This window comes from Heloderma suspectum, chromosome 1 (genome assembly GCF_057233095.1).
Source record: "Heloderma suspectum isolate Gila_16-S chromosome 1, 16-S_ref, whole genome shotgun sequence".
NCBI classification, from domain to species: Eukaryota; Metazoa; Chordata; class Lepidosauria; order Squamata; family Helodermatidae; genus Heloderma; species Heloderma suspectum.
Window position 1 is genome coordinate 150,786,362 of NC_139458.1, and position 14,840 is coordinate 150,801,201.

At 42.8% G+C, this 14,840-nt stretch overlaps 2 protein-coding genes across 5 annotated transcripts in view; one reads left to right on the forward strand and one right to left on the reverse strand.

Moving 5' to 3' along the window:
• Positions 1–14,840, forward strand: part of TMEM177 (transmembrane protein 177) — a 78,798-nt gene that overhangs the window by 35,043 nt on the left and 28,915 nt on the right. The window lies entirely within an intron of this gene.
• The window catches only part of LOC146358278 (fibrinogen-like protein 1-like protein), a 46,310-nt gene continuing 33,194 nt past the window's right edge, over positions 1,725–14,840 (reverse strand). The window contains exons 1-3 of one of the 3 annotated variants that reach the window (XM_084807107.1): positions 10,670–10,754; positions 4,932–5,109; positions 1,725–3,582 (exon numbers count right to left, since the gene is read on the reverse strand). In XM_084807107.1, the coding sequence (XP_084663233.1) occupies positions 2,915–3,582; positions 4,932–5,100 (837 nt within the window). In that variant the 5' untranslated portion in view covers positions 5,101–5,109; positions 10,670–10,754 and the 3' untranslated portion in view covers positions 1,725–2,914. Of the gene's footprint in view, positions 3,583–4,931; positions 5,110–7,761; positions 7,833–10,669; positions 10,755–14,840 lie in introns of those variants that run through there. The other 2 variants (XM_084807090.1, XM_084807098.1) reach the window with 2 other exon arrangements.

Below are 14,840 nucleotides of genomic sequence, written 5' to 3' on the forward strand. Positions count from 1 at the left end.
TTGCAAACCTCCAGATTCGAGGGTTCTTCTGAGTACTGTGTGTGCTTCCATATGGATGGTTCCTACTGCTACCAGTCAAAAGACATTGTGCAGCTATTCAGTCTGTTCTTCTTAACCATTTTTTTTGTGGAAAGAAAAAAAATGGAAGAAGTGGTGAAGGAACACGGGAGGGCTACAGTTTGAAGATGACATCATTTGGACCTCCCATAACAGTTCGTGGATGAGGTCGTGGGGTTGCACAAAAAAAGCCTCATCTGTAAGTCTACCCATATTTTCTTAAAAGGATCAAAATCCAATGGAAAACAATCAATTTTACAAGACTGGTGGACCATGTGTGGTAGATTCACCATGTTTGCTATAACTGATATATCCGTATGCCTCCTTTCAATATAAGACCATTTGCATTGTCCCTTCACTTCACATTTGTGCACTTTGCCAGAAGACAAATCCCCCTCAACAGGGGAAAGTTTGAAAATAAAGATGTAGAAAATGCCTGTGTGGGGGATGACATTTTCTAGGAAAAACTCCCCAAATTGCTGGAAAATCTGTCTGTTTTCTCCCAAGAGCCGCTATGTACGGTATCAGCTTAAAGAAAGAAAGAACCAGTATAGTGTCATGGTTAGAGTACTGGACTAAGACAACCCAGCAGGGTGTCTCCACCAGCTATTTACTCCGAGCCAGCTGAGTGTTGAGGTCATTAGGGATAGATGACGTCGTGGCCATCCAGCAGCCACCCTGGAGCTTATCAGGCAAAAACCAGATTTCCTGAGACTGCTTATAGTCCGATTCTTTTTCCTCAAGTCAGGTTCTCCCCAGTATAGTTGCTGTGTGCCCCAACCCCCGCATTGACCTCGGGTATGCTAGCCCTGCCCAGGGGTGTGCCTTTCACCATGACCCCGGTCGAGGGGTGTTTCCTTCCCAGCACAAGCATATGTGTGTCTACTCAGAAGTAATTCCCATTGTGCTCAATGAGGCTTGTCACCTAAATGCGCACATCGGAAGTAATTAATTCGCCCCTCCATTACAGAGATCAAGCACACCAATGGGCTAGAAAGGGGTTGCAAGGCTTCTCCACTAACTGCACAATTCAGAAGTAATTCACACCTTCATTATGGAGAAAGGGGGGAGAGCTGGGGGGGAGGCTCTCTTATTGGTTGAGCAGCCCCTGCCACTCAGATGATGTTCACTCCAAACCCACCACCCCAGAAGTATGTTATGTGATGCGAGTTGGAACGGTGCGATGCACACCCACATGGAGCCCTGCCCGGACCAAACGCAGCTCCTAAAAAATGCGGGTAAGCCACTCCTCCCTTCTCCTTCCATTGTTGTGAAGACATGGCCCAGGTTCAAATTCTCATTTGGCCATGAAATGCACTGGGTGATCTTGGACCAGTCATATCTCAACATAACCTATCCCACAGCATTAACAAAATTGTGGGGGGAAGGAACTACGTACAACACCTTGAGGTCCATGGAGACAAGGTGGGATATAATTGTAATGAATGAAGCAGTTGGGCCTAAAGCCCTCTGGTGTTCTACTCCACTTGCCCCAGTGATGTGATGAGCAGCTGGACTCCCTATATGTTTTCAGGTTCAGACATAAATATGTTCCTGGGGTCACTTCTCCAGTTTTGGAAATGTAATTCCATGTTTGAAAAACTACTTCAAAATTAAATCATTTTTCATTTATGTTTGTGCAGAATACATCTGACAATGAAACAATAGCCACTTCTCTCTTTTTTTATTGCAGGTATCTGTAAATCACAAATAAATTTTATATATATTTTTCATTAAAAGCACAAGGATAAAGATATTTCAGCTCTACATTGGCCTTCTGTTTTAAATGAGCCACTGCTTTTCCACACCCAGAAAGGTGCAGACAGTTTTAATTCTCTTCAGCACTGGTGTGTGCATGTGTGTTACACACACACACATACACACACGCTCTGGATATGGGGCAAACCAGCAGGTGGGAAAATAAGAGCAGATTCCATTGGATAGTTCTGAGAAACACCCGATCTGAAATGAATGAGAATTGCTTAATAACACCACTATTGTGCTCCAGGTGTGGCCCTACCATGAGGGAGTCACTTCTCAGACAGCAGGGTTTGGGTGTCATGAAAAGGGAGCAGATTATTAGTTATTGGAGAGAGCAATCCTATGGCTGCTAGACGGCCATAGGATATGCTGTTTTCCGGGAACCAACCTCAGAAAATCCAAGGTCAGTTCCCAGAAAACTGACTTCCCCCCACGTCAGCGCTGCCTCAGAGGCAGTGCAGAGAAGCCCCGTCCTCCGTGCCTGGAAGATGAGCATGGAGCAGCTGAAAAGGGGCTGGGCTGGGGGCGTTCTGGGGCGGGGAGAGTGGAATTGCATATATGACACATCCTATGTGTCATACAGCAGCCTCCTTCCCTGCTCCGTCCTCCCATGGCTAGACAGCCGCAATTGGCTGTCTAGCCAAAAAAGCAGGGCAGGAGAAGCGCAGAGGGAATGATCCCCCCGTGCGTCTCCTGCCTTGCTTTGGATAGGCGGTCACCTCCAAGTTTGGAGGCGGCCACCTATCTAGATAGGATTGTGTCCTTAGTTTTTTTTTTACTCCCAGGGCAAGACAGTTTGGGGGTTTTCTGCCTTAGGTGCCAAAAATATCTCGACCAGTTTGGGATACTGTGCATCATGACCCGGGGCGGGGGGCAGGTTGCTGCTTAATCTCAGGCAGTAAAGTGCCTGAGACAGCCCTGCTGTGGTCTGTCTTAGGCAGCTTTTATTTCTTTCAGTGTAATTTGGCCAAGAGAAATTCCTGGGGGTCTTGCCCTAGATTTTAGAACTTTGCAAACAAGATATTGGTGTGGTTGGTTGGTTTTCAGAGCTGATCTAAAGTGAGAGGAAGCCTCTAAAGCAGTAAGGAACAATCCATTAATATCTTGAAGGTACGTTGCAGTTTTTCCCGTTTGGTCTAATCAGGATGGATGCTACTTTACAGTTGCTAAACTGTGTGCACAACCCCTTCCAGTAAATGTGTTTGTCACTGGTGAGGAGAGCTGAGTAACAGTTATCGTACCACCAGCCACCACCATTGTCCAGTGCACAATTTGTAGCGGCCCTCCGGTCATTATCCCGGTCTTGGGTAGAAAACCTCATGTTGTCATGGATTCCGGGTTCACCCACTATGGTCAGTGCATCTCCTGCATCCCCTGTATAGTTCCCTAGCCTCAAAGCATATCCACTCCCTTCACTGTCCACCCTAAAACTCTGGTAGTCGGCATGCTTGGTTTTTCCATTACCATCAATTATGACAAAGCGCACAGAGAAGGCATTCTGCCTGGTTAAGAGATATATGAATTCGTTGCCGAGCCAGTGGTTTCCCAGCAGGTTTCCAAAGCCCTGTTTATAAGCCCCCCATTCCTTTGACCACACTGTCTTTTGGTTGATATCATTTCTATGCAGGACCATCCAGCCACCTCCATCATACTCCATATCACAGTAGACCACCAGTAAAGAAGAATATTTAGGGCGGATGACGTACAGGCCATTTTCCCTTCTACCATGGCGGTAAGCAGCCCTGCAGTCTCTTGCCAGATATTCTGAAAAGAGAAACCAGACTCCTGTAGCAGATTGCATGCGCTCACTCAGCAATCAAATACATTGGCAATTCAAGCAAGCAAGGACTCTGGGCATATCCACACCATCACTTTCCAGTTCATTTAATTTTCCCCCAGCATCTTTCAGTTCTTTAAATAACTGTTCTCACTAAGTAATTCTGTATTGTTCTAAAATAATATCCCTTCCTTTATTCCTTCCTTCCTATATTTGCACAAAGGCACCAAAACTGCTTGGGTGCTCTGCAGTTGTGCTATCTTTGTGCAAAGAGTCTCCTGAAAATAATGGCTTTAAAAGGGAAAAGGAGGGCACGGGTGATGCAAAGAGGCTCAGTAGTACATTTCAGCAGACACAGTCTGACTTGAGACAAAGGAGCAGCAGCAGAGGGGTTTACACTGTGTAGGACAAGGGTTGGGCAATTTGTGGCCCTCCAGATGTTTTGGCTTATAACTCCCATCAGCCCTAACCAGCATAGCCAATGGTGAAGGATTATGGGAGTCATAGGACAAAACATCTGTAGGGTTACAAGTTGGCCACCCCTGGTATATGATGTACCATCCATACTATCCTGATATGGGCAGATTAGATTCCCTAATCTCTGAAAGCCAGTCAGTTTGATACCCAGCATACTTTGGCCTAGTCTATGTTTTCCATAGTCATGGTGGTGCATCCAGGGCAGGACTTTGGGACTCACTCAGCAGAATAAGTAGGAAGCCTGCAAATGCAGCAAGGCTGGTATGAGGAAATGCCAGAGCTCCCTGGTTTATGGAACCCATGGATCAAGGCAGGTTTGACATGCCCCTTCCTAATGATCCACTCACAGCTGGCTTTCCACATTTTGAAGGTTCACAGAGGAGAAGGCAGTCTGTCAAAGAATCTAGGCTAATCAAGGCTAATTGTCAGCCTGATTTTAAAGTGCTATGCTGGCTGGGACATGCTGGAAACTATAAGATTTTTTTTCTGTCTACACACGCATAGGATTATGCCCTTAAAGTTGTAGAAGAAAAGTGGCATACAAGTATAATTAATCAATTGGTACATTTATCACTGACTGACTTTATTCTAGTTCTACCAAGACTTTTATGCATATGACTGTTCCGCTCATATGGGGATGCTGAATATCCTCTCCCTTATCAAATTAATCTGTTAAGTTCAATGGGGACCAGAAGAGAATCACAGTGTGAATCAGTGCACCTGCAATGGCTCTATTATTGTTGTTGTTGTTGGTATTATTATTATTATTATTATTAAGTGGTGCAATCCTATGACATTTCCCCTCTGATTATATTTCCATGCAACTTTTGAGTAGTGATTCAATTTTAATTTTTGTTACCTTCATAAACAGGTTTTTGGGCATTTATCAGGGAAGATGTATTCATGTCCGCCATCATATGCTTATTAGCGATTTTTGAGTACAGCTCATCGTTTGTTAAAGCTGATGAGAGCGCACTTCCATGAACAGTGATGAGAAAGCACAGACCAAGAACTGAGTAACATAGCATCTTTGGAACCTGGAGGTGGGGGAGAAAAGATCTGCATTAAGGGAGCAAACTTAGAAACATAACTTAAAGCCAAACAATATTTGGAATTAATGCAAAAAGAAATAAATGGGAAGGACTGGAAAAGCAGAAATTAGGAACAACAGCAGCAGAGATAAGTGAAGAATCAGATATACAGGGCTGTATGTCCTCAGGCTTTTGTAGAGATGTGTGATGGGATAAAATATTTCAGGAACTATATGTCTAGACAGACAGACAGACACTCAGAGAGAACAGAGAGAGAGAGAGAGAGAGTTAATGTTGGGATTAGAAACAGACTAGAAACAGAATACCCCATGACTGTGTGCAGATTACCATTTCTCTGTAGCAATGACAACAACTTTCCCCTAAGCACTAAAACTCTAATGCAGCATCAGTAGCTTGATAACTGTACAAACATATTGGTGGTTATAGGAGAGAAAGCCTGATCATTTCTATGCTCTAATTTATAACATCATCTTTTCCCTGAGTCCAATACAAGACAATAGAATGGTAAAATTAACTAGTCAAGCTTCTGGTTTAGTCAATTTTACTGCTAATGGAATGTGGTTTTGGACTTGTTTTCTTTGGAAAGAGCTACATCCACCACATAAATAGATGTGTACTTTTCCTCCTCTTGTACTAAAAAAAAAAAAAAAGGTTTCATTCTGGAAATCTTCAACAGTCATTCCAGTAGTCACACCAAAATGTATACACATCAGGCTGGAGCCAGGCTGTTAGCTGCATTTAGTTCCCATTGAATTCAATGGGATTTAAAACATAACATCTTGTCAATTTCACTTCAATTAGCACTTATTTAACTAACTTGCAGCACAATCCTATATATGTCTACTACAAAGCAAGTCCCTTTGCTTCCTATGGAGCTTACTCCTAGGTAAGTGGGTAGGACTGTCACCTAAGTCTGGATTCAATCCATCTGTTACAGCACAGTGGATCAAATTTGGGGGGAAAATTGGCTTTCTCAGGGCACAGATACTAAAACCTTGGCTTTCCCAGGATACTAAAACCTTCAAACCAGCTTTACTGAAGACTATGGTGGGGCAGAAAACATGAAGATGTGTACCACAGGCAATGACGGTTCTATAATACCACCTCCAAGTCTCTGGAAAGCTGTTGCCCATACACAGCCTAAGAAAAGCCTTGATTATTATTCTGGGTCCTGAAAACTGTATGCATTGTGAGTTGTACATTATGAGTACAAAGATTTCGCTCATTAGATGGGTAGAAAATTTGATATCGATGAGACTCATACATTTTAGTTCTATAAAAGTCTAGCAGTTCCACTAATATACTTGCGACCTTCACTTAAAAAAAAGAATTTTCTCCATCAGTGCTAAGCATACTGGGAGCTACAACAATTTATTATCACAGTGCTTATTTTGTGGCAGAACTAATTCATCGAAAAACGTTCCCCTGACAACATTGTTCAATAAGAATGTTATAATACTCCTTGTAAAACAACATCCAATTGTCAATAGCAACCACTGAGTGAATTTAACTTATGTTATGAAAGATGGGACATTTGATTGATTTGCCTATTACATACATACATACATATGTATATATATATATATACACACACACACACAGTGCTGTCATTTGTATCTCAGTTTTCATGTTGAAATACCCATTTGATATTAGAAAGAGATTCAAAATCCAAATAAAACCAGTAGAAAGAGTGAATTAATGGTTGTCCCTGACGCAGAAACAACCATTAATTGTGTAGTTAATTCTCAGAACAAAATTTTAAAAATTGCTACTTGATCAATCACTGAAAACAAACAATTCCTTTACAAAGCATTCATTTAAACCTTTTATGCAGCCCTGTTATGTGTGCATAAGTCTTCGTTCAATAGACATAAGACTGCAGCCCTACTCCAAAATATCATAGCCAAAGTTACCATCACACTTACCTTCTTTGTCATTGCTATGGATCAAGTAAATCAGACACAGGCTACAGGTAGCCTGGTGCCCAGATGTTACCCTGTAACTGCAGTGTCTAATGAAAAAGTAGAATCAGCCTGAATGCAACCCTATTTGTATGAATGCAACGGATGGATTCAAAGTCTTAAAATGGAAGCCCTGTATCTTCATTTCCCTTGTTGTCTTTTCCTCTTGTCTAACTTTGGAACACAGGATCCTTGGGTCAGGGACTTTCTTTAACTTTCCAAGAACTCCTCCTATATAATGTGCAATTATATTGATAAGTATTTGGTACCCAATATGAAGCTATTCTGACTAGTTGGGATGTGGGATTTTAGGGGGATGTGGGATGTGCCAAGAATTGTAGAAGTAACACAGAAACCCCACAGATTTTTTTAAAGATTTTACTTGGGGCATTATTTATTAGTCCTACATAGCTCTGGTCTTAAACATAACTATTTTATTCTTTATGAAGAACAATTAGGGGAATTGGGTTATCAGAAATTCCCTGTGTTTAACACCATGCTCTCTAGAGTTACGTTTTGAAGAAAAATAAAAAGGTTGCAAACTTGTGCACACTTACCTGGGAGTAAGCCCCATTGACCTTAATGGGACGTACTTCTGAGTAGACATGTATAGGATTGCACTGCTAGAAACAAACCTATGCAGGGCAGGGGGGCATGAATGGAAGTTAGAACTTACCTTGTTTATTACTGCTTCTTGGACACAAGATTGCATGATCTGAAGAAGGCTTCTTCAGACAAAGCAAATGGAATTTATTTTGCTTATATGCTAATGTTTTATACTGGGATGGGCTGGCAAAGCAAATAATTAATCGTGGATGTTTGCACAAAGTGGTATCAGAGGCAGGAACAGCTTGTAGATGAGCAGCTGTAGGGGATATAATCTTAAATAGTTCCTGGTACTTTGGGCTATGCCCCATAATCTCAAAGTACCATAAAAGATGAGTAATGGATGAACTATATTTGCCAGATAATTGTATCTTTCTGTCAGCACAGTCGAGGTAAACTGAAAGTCATTCTTAAAAGGTGAATGCCCACCTAGGACTGCGAGGGTGCAGTCCTATGCATGTTTAGACAGAAAAAGGTCCTACAATTCCCAGCCTGCCCCAGTTAGCATTGCTAGCTGGGGCATGCCAGGAGTTATAGGATTTTTTTCTGTCTAAACATGCATAGGATTGCACTCTAATTCTAATTAACAACCTAGAAGTTTGTAGTCAGTGTGGAAGGATTACCGGACATTACAGCAGTGCAAGAGGCAGAGCTAATGGATGAGCAGCTATTCCAAGGGAATCTTCTGATGGCTTCCATCTGTCACATCAATCAGCAATTTAAATGTTATTAAGGGGTTGTTCTCTTGTGATAATTGCAATGGTGCCAGTCCCTTACAAGGCCTGTTTGTGAGTGTGCGCCTAAGGTCAGAGATATCCAATGGCATATATACATATCTACTCAGATGCAAGCCCCACGGAGTTCAATGGTGCTTACTCCCAGGTAAGTGTGTAAAAGATTGCAGCCATCATTCCCACACAAACCAACACTCCCACATAAACACATACTATTTTCTCTCTCTAACCCATTGCTTGTCAGTATATGCAATGGTTTGGGGGATCGCTCAGGAAGAACAATGGTAGTGGTGGACATTCAGGTCCAAGTTAGTATAAAACAAACTGAAGTTCTTACATGCAGCAATGTGATGACATGCTCACCTGGGAGGATCTCTATTTCAGGGGTAGAGCATATTCTTTGCATGCCAAGTGTCCCAGGTCCAGTCCCTGTTATGCCAGGTAGGACACACAGAGGCCCTTATTTGAATCCCTGGGCAGCTGCTGCCAGTCAGTGTAGTAGACAATTCTTAGCTAGATGATCCAGTGGCCTGAGACAATACAAGACTACTTCTTATGCTCCTGCATGTGACAACAGTCTCCAATGCTGACTCTAGCTTTTTGAAGGCCTTGAGCAACAGTGAGTCTCATTGCTAGCACTTGCTTGCTTGACAGGCAGAGAGCCAGTGAGCAAACAGGCAGTGGCATCTCCTGCTTCTCCTTCTCACCACCACCACCACTGACTGGGCCAGAGCAAGAAGCAAGTGAACAAGCAGGTTGCCATGGTGAGGAAGAGGAGCAACTCCAGGGGGCTTTTGTCAGTGGGCCCCTGCTGGGGTGTGCGACCTCAGCAGGTGCCCGACCATGCCTATTCCTGACACTGGCCCCAACCGTCTACTCCAGTTATGTTTACACCATAGACATAAATTACTTCGATAGCTGTTCCTTCTCTCACTGCTCTCAAGGAATTTTAGTCTGGGGATGTGGGGAAACTAGCGCTCTCTGACAGATATTCTTGGCATCTCACCAAACTATAGTTAAAGGAAACCAGGATGATTGAAGTGATATAAGACAAAGGTGATCATGGAAGGATTGATAGATTCTAATCAGGGGTGGGGGACATGTGACCCTTCAGAGGTTTTTGGATGGCAACTCCCATCATCCCTCGCCATTGCTATGTGGGCTAGGGATGATGGGAATTGCAGTCCAACATCTGGAGGGCCATACATTCCCCACCCCTGATTTAAATCAGGGCCAATTTAAATCAGTTCTCTGTTAATGCTTCATATATTTCTCAAACAATGATACATACTAAAAGGTTAATCTAAGCAGAAAAAAATGTTAATTTACAATCCAATAGACTTTTCCACCACGGGTAAGGAACCTTTTTCATATGAAGAGCTATTGAGCTGAAAAGAAAAGTCAGCAGACCTTCAGCTGATGGTGGGCAGACACAAAGCCAATGGCAGGTGCCATTTGCAGCATTGTATAGGTCTTTCCCTCTCTATGCCACCCTATCAGTTCTCTGCTTCTCTCTCTTTCACGCGCACACACACACACACACACACACACCCTTGCTGGAATCAATGGAGATTCCCCCCCTCCCCCGGTGCACGCTGGAAGGGAAAATAGCAGCCTTGGCTACACCCACGCGATTAGTCGCATGTGTAGTTTGGTGCGCACACGCACAGAGAGACATGAAGTGGAGAAGGAAGTGATTCCTAGAAGGGTGGTCTGGAGAATAAGTCTGAGCACGCAGCATCCAGACAGCCAGACGATGCTGAGGGCTGCAACACTAAATTATGCCACATGCAGCCCACAGACTTCCCACCTCAGATTTATACTATCCAGGAGTTCATTGATATTTTTTACTAATTTTACAGAAAACAATTTATTTAACTGGATACACGTACTCATTATCTGTGTCAAGCTGCAGAAACTTAGGAGTTAATTGCACACACAAAACACTGCCCATATTATAGTTTATTAAACTAAATAATCTTAATGTAAACAGTCCACAGTTCCCTGAATTCCTTAGGGTGTTCTTACAACTGTTAATGGAATTCAAACTTTTTGCTCAGTCCAGTTCTGCACATGTCTCAGTTTGTTTTATAGACAAACAGGGATTCAGGACTTCCCAGAAGCCAGGGTTGGGTTGGTAGTTACTAGGCAGGGCAGTTTATTTTTTATCAGATGAAAAGGAAATGTCTTTCTTCATAGAGAATAAACATTAATAATTTAAACTGTAATCCTGTAGCCACTTACCTGGGAGTAAGCTCCATTTAACTTAATGGGACTGTGTTGTTGTTCAGTCGTTAAGTCGTGTCCTACTCTTCATGACCCCGTGGACCATAGCACGCCAGGCCTTCCTGTCCTCCGCTCTCTTCCGGAGTGTGCTCAAGTTCATATTCATTGCATCGGTGATGCTATCTAGCCATCTCATCCTCTGCTGTCCCCTTCTCCTTTTGCCTTCAATCCTTCCCAGCATCAGGGTCTTTTCCAGAGAGATTTCTCTTCGCATTAGGTGGCCAAAATATTTGAGCTTCAGCTTCAGGATATGTCCTTCCAATGAGCACTCAGGGTTGATTTCCTTTAGGATTGACTGATTTGACCTCCTTGCAGTCCAGGGGAATCGTAAGAGTCTTCTCCAGCACCACAGTTCGAAGGCATCAATTCTTCGGCACTCAGCCTTCCTTATAGTCCAGCTCTCACAGCCATACGTTGCTACTGGGAAAACCATAGCTTTGATTATACGGACCTTTGTCGGCAAGGTGATGTCTCTGCTTCTTACTATGCTGCCTTGGTTGGCTTTCCTCCCAAGGAGCAAGCGTCTTTTAATTTCATGGCTGCAGTCACCGTCTGCAGTGATCTTGGAGCCCAAGAAAATAAAATCTGTCACTGCTTCCATTTCTTCCCCTTCTATATGCCAGGAAGTGATGGGGACAGATGCCATGATCTTAGTTTTGTTAATGTTGAGTTTCAAACCAGCTTTTGCACGCTCCACTTTCACCCTCAACAAGAGGCTCTTCAGATCCTCTTCGCTTTCTGCCATTAGGGTGGTATCGTCTGTGTATCTGAGGTTTTTGATAATTCTCCTGGCAATCTTAATTCCAACCTGTGATTCATCCAACCTGGCGTTTCTCATGATGTACTCTGCATATAAGTTAAATAAGCAGGGCGACAATATGCAGCCTTGTCGTACTCCTTTCCCAATTTTGAACCAATCGGTTGTTCCATGTCCAGTTCTTACTGTTGCTTCTTGACCCTCATACAGGTTTCTCAGGAAACAGGTAAGGTCGTCTGGTACTCCCATCTCTTTAAGAATCTGCCAGAGTTTGTTGTGATCTACACAATCAGAGGCTTTAGCGTAGTCAATGAAGCAGGAATAGACGTTTTTCTGGAATTCTCTTACTTTCTCCATGATCCAGCAAATGTTGGCGATTTGACCTCTAGTTCCTCTGTCTCTTTGAAACCCAGCTTGTACTTCCGGTAGTTCTCGGTTCACATACTGCTGAAGTCTAGCTTGTAGGATTTTGAGCATCACCTTGCTGCCATGTGAAATGAGCGCAACTGTATGGTAGTTTGAACACTCTTTGGCATTGCCCTTCTTTGGAATTGGAATGTAAACTGACCTTTTCCAGTCTTGTGGCCACTGTTGAGTGTTCCAAATTTGTTGGCATATTGAGTGCAGCACTTTAATAGCATCATCTTTTAGCTCAGCTGGAATACTGTCATCTCCGCTAGCTTTGTTGTTACTAATGCTTCCTAAGGCCCACTTCACTTCATTCTCTAGGATGTCCGGCTCAAGTTCAGTGACCGCACTATCATGGCTATCAGGGACATTAAGATCTTTCCTGTATAGTTCTTCTGTGTATTCTTGCCACCTCTCCTTAATGTCATCTGCTTCTGTTAGGTCCCTGCCTTCTTTGTCCTTTATCATGCCCGTCTTTGCACAAAACATTCCCTTGAGATCTCCAATTTTCTTGAAGAGATCTCTGGTCTTTCCCATTCTATTGTTTTCCTTGATTTCTTTGCATTGTTCATTTAAGAAGGCCTTCTTGTCTGTCCTTGCTAGTCTCTGGAACTCTGCATTCAGTTGGATATATCTTCCCCTTTCTCCCTTGCTTTTCGCTTCCCTTCTTTCCTCAGCTACTTGTAAAGCCTCCTCAGACAGCCACTTTGCTTTCTTGCATTTCTTTTTCTTGGGGATGGATTGAGTTGCTGCCTCCTGATCAATGTTACAGACCTCCGTCCATAGTTCCTCAGGCACTCTTGTCTATCAGGTCTAGTCCCTTAAATCTATTCATCACCTCCACTGTATATTCATAAGGGATATGATTTAGGTCATACCTGAATGGTTTAGTGGTTTTCCCTATGTTTTCCCTATGTTACAATTTAAGCCAAAATTTTGCAAGAAGCAGCTCATGATCTGAGCCACAGTCAGCTCCAGCTCTTGTTTTTACTGACTGTATAGAGCTTCTCCATCTTTGGCTGCAAAGGACATAATCAATCTGAGTTCGATATTGGCCATCTGGTGATGTCCATGTGTAGAGTTGCCTCTTGTGCTGTTGAAAAAGAGTGTTTGCTATGATCAGCGTGTTCTCTTGGAAAAACACCATTAGCCTTTGTCCTACTTGATTTTGTACACCAAGGCCAGTAATACATAGGATTGTTATGTAAATCACTAAGCAAATTACACTATTTGGTTAGTTAAAGAGCATAGAAATAGGAGTATACCTGATGGGCAAAGTGGATGATCATTCTAGTGACATACAGACTGCATCTTCTTGAGCCTGTACTGACTTCCAAATCCCTGGCCCGCACTTTCAAATCTCTAACAATACAGGGTTGTCTCCAATGTTAGTCCTACTTAGAGCAGACGCATTGAAATGACTGGAACTTAAGCCATGACTAACCCAAGCCCCATTCATTTTAATAGGTCTATTCTAAGTAGGGCTAACATTGGATACAACCCACCATACATAACATATTGTGCCATATTTATCATACTTAATCTAAAGAAGAAACTTTGCCCATGATTCTTTGTTTACACAGCCGTCAATTCAATGTGTGGTAAGAGAGCCACTTATTTAATTTTAAAAGGATACAGGCATAGGTTTCACTGGCTTTTATTCAGACAATTTAAAATAAGCTGTTTTTGAAATGAAGAATGTACAATATTAGATTTAAAAATAAAATAAAATTACCATCTGTTTTAAATTTGTAAACCCAATTTAATGTTTTTATTCAATTGTTAAAGTTTGTGTTTTAATTACGTAAAAATTGTCTATCCTGGTTTGTAGTGTAGTATGCGTACCCACCAAACTGACGATCAGCTTTTCCTCTTTCAGAAATCTGTTGGAGAAGAAAAGGCCCCCTTACCTTTTCTGTAAACTAAAAAGCCCCAACAAACATGCCAACTTTTCCTGGTAACAGAGTTTACTTCAGTGCCTTGATCATTTTGGCTTATTTGAAATGCAATCCTAGGCATGTCTACTCAGAAATAAGTCCAATTGAGTTCAATTGAACTTACTCCCAGGTAAGCATCTATAGGATCGTAGCCTTATTTATTTTATTTTGGTTGCCCTTTTCTGCACCCGTTCCAGTTCTCCAATAATCTGTTGGGAAAGAAAATTGGGCCTTCTTTAATCCCCTCTACTCTCAACAGCTTATTTGATGTGGCAAACATCACCTTACTGACCATCTGATGCAGGATACATTGTCATGCCCCTCCCTTCCAGAGACTCCTCTTCAGAGGATGACCAGGAAACATCACCCTCCCCTCATCACAAAGGAGCTGCCTGTGTCTGGGATCCTTGAGGCAGATCAGAGGGATCCTGGGTCCCCAGAGGAGGCACCCCTTGACCCGCACCTACATGATATAGGCTCTCTTCACACCTGAGTTTTTAATCAGGATTGTTCTTTAATCACTGGTTTTCGCAGGAGCTTTAAATGACACCGCAGCTCTCCTGCCTATCTCACAACTTCCCCTCCCTCTTCCCATGCTATCTGAGAACAGTGACAACCCAACATTTTCTGTGCTTGCCATTGAAATCGCCATTTCCCCTTTAGTGCTTTGTGTGGGCATGTTCTATGGGGTGTTGCTGGGCAGTGATGTGTAACATTGCCATGACAACAAATCAGCGGGAGGGGGGAGGTCACTGACCATGCTTCTAGTGACCATTTCTGCCTCTCTCCCATTCCACTATGGGCACTTAAACTGTAAAGTGGTTAACCATCCCAAATGCTTCTCCAAGATCCCCCTGAACACAGCAATGCTTACTTTTGAGTAAACTCATTGGCTGTAAGGCTTTCCTTTCCTGGGAGTAAGTGCCATTGAAATTGGTGTGGCTTGCTTCTGAGTGGGCATGCATAGGAGTGCATTGTAAGTCTACTCAGAGTAGCAGTCTTAAGGTCTCCCATCCCCTTCATTACA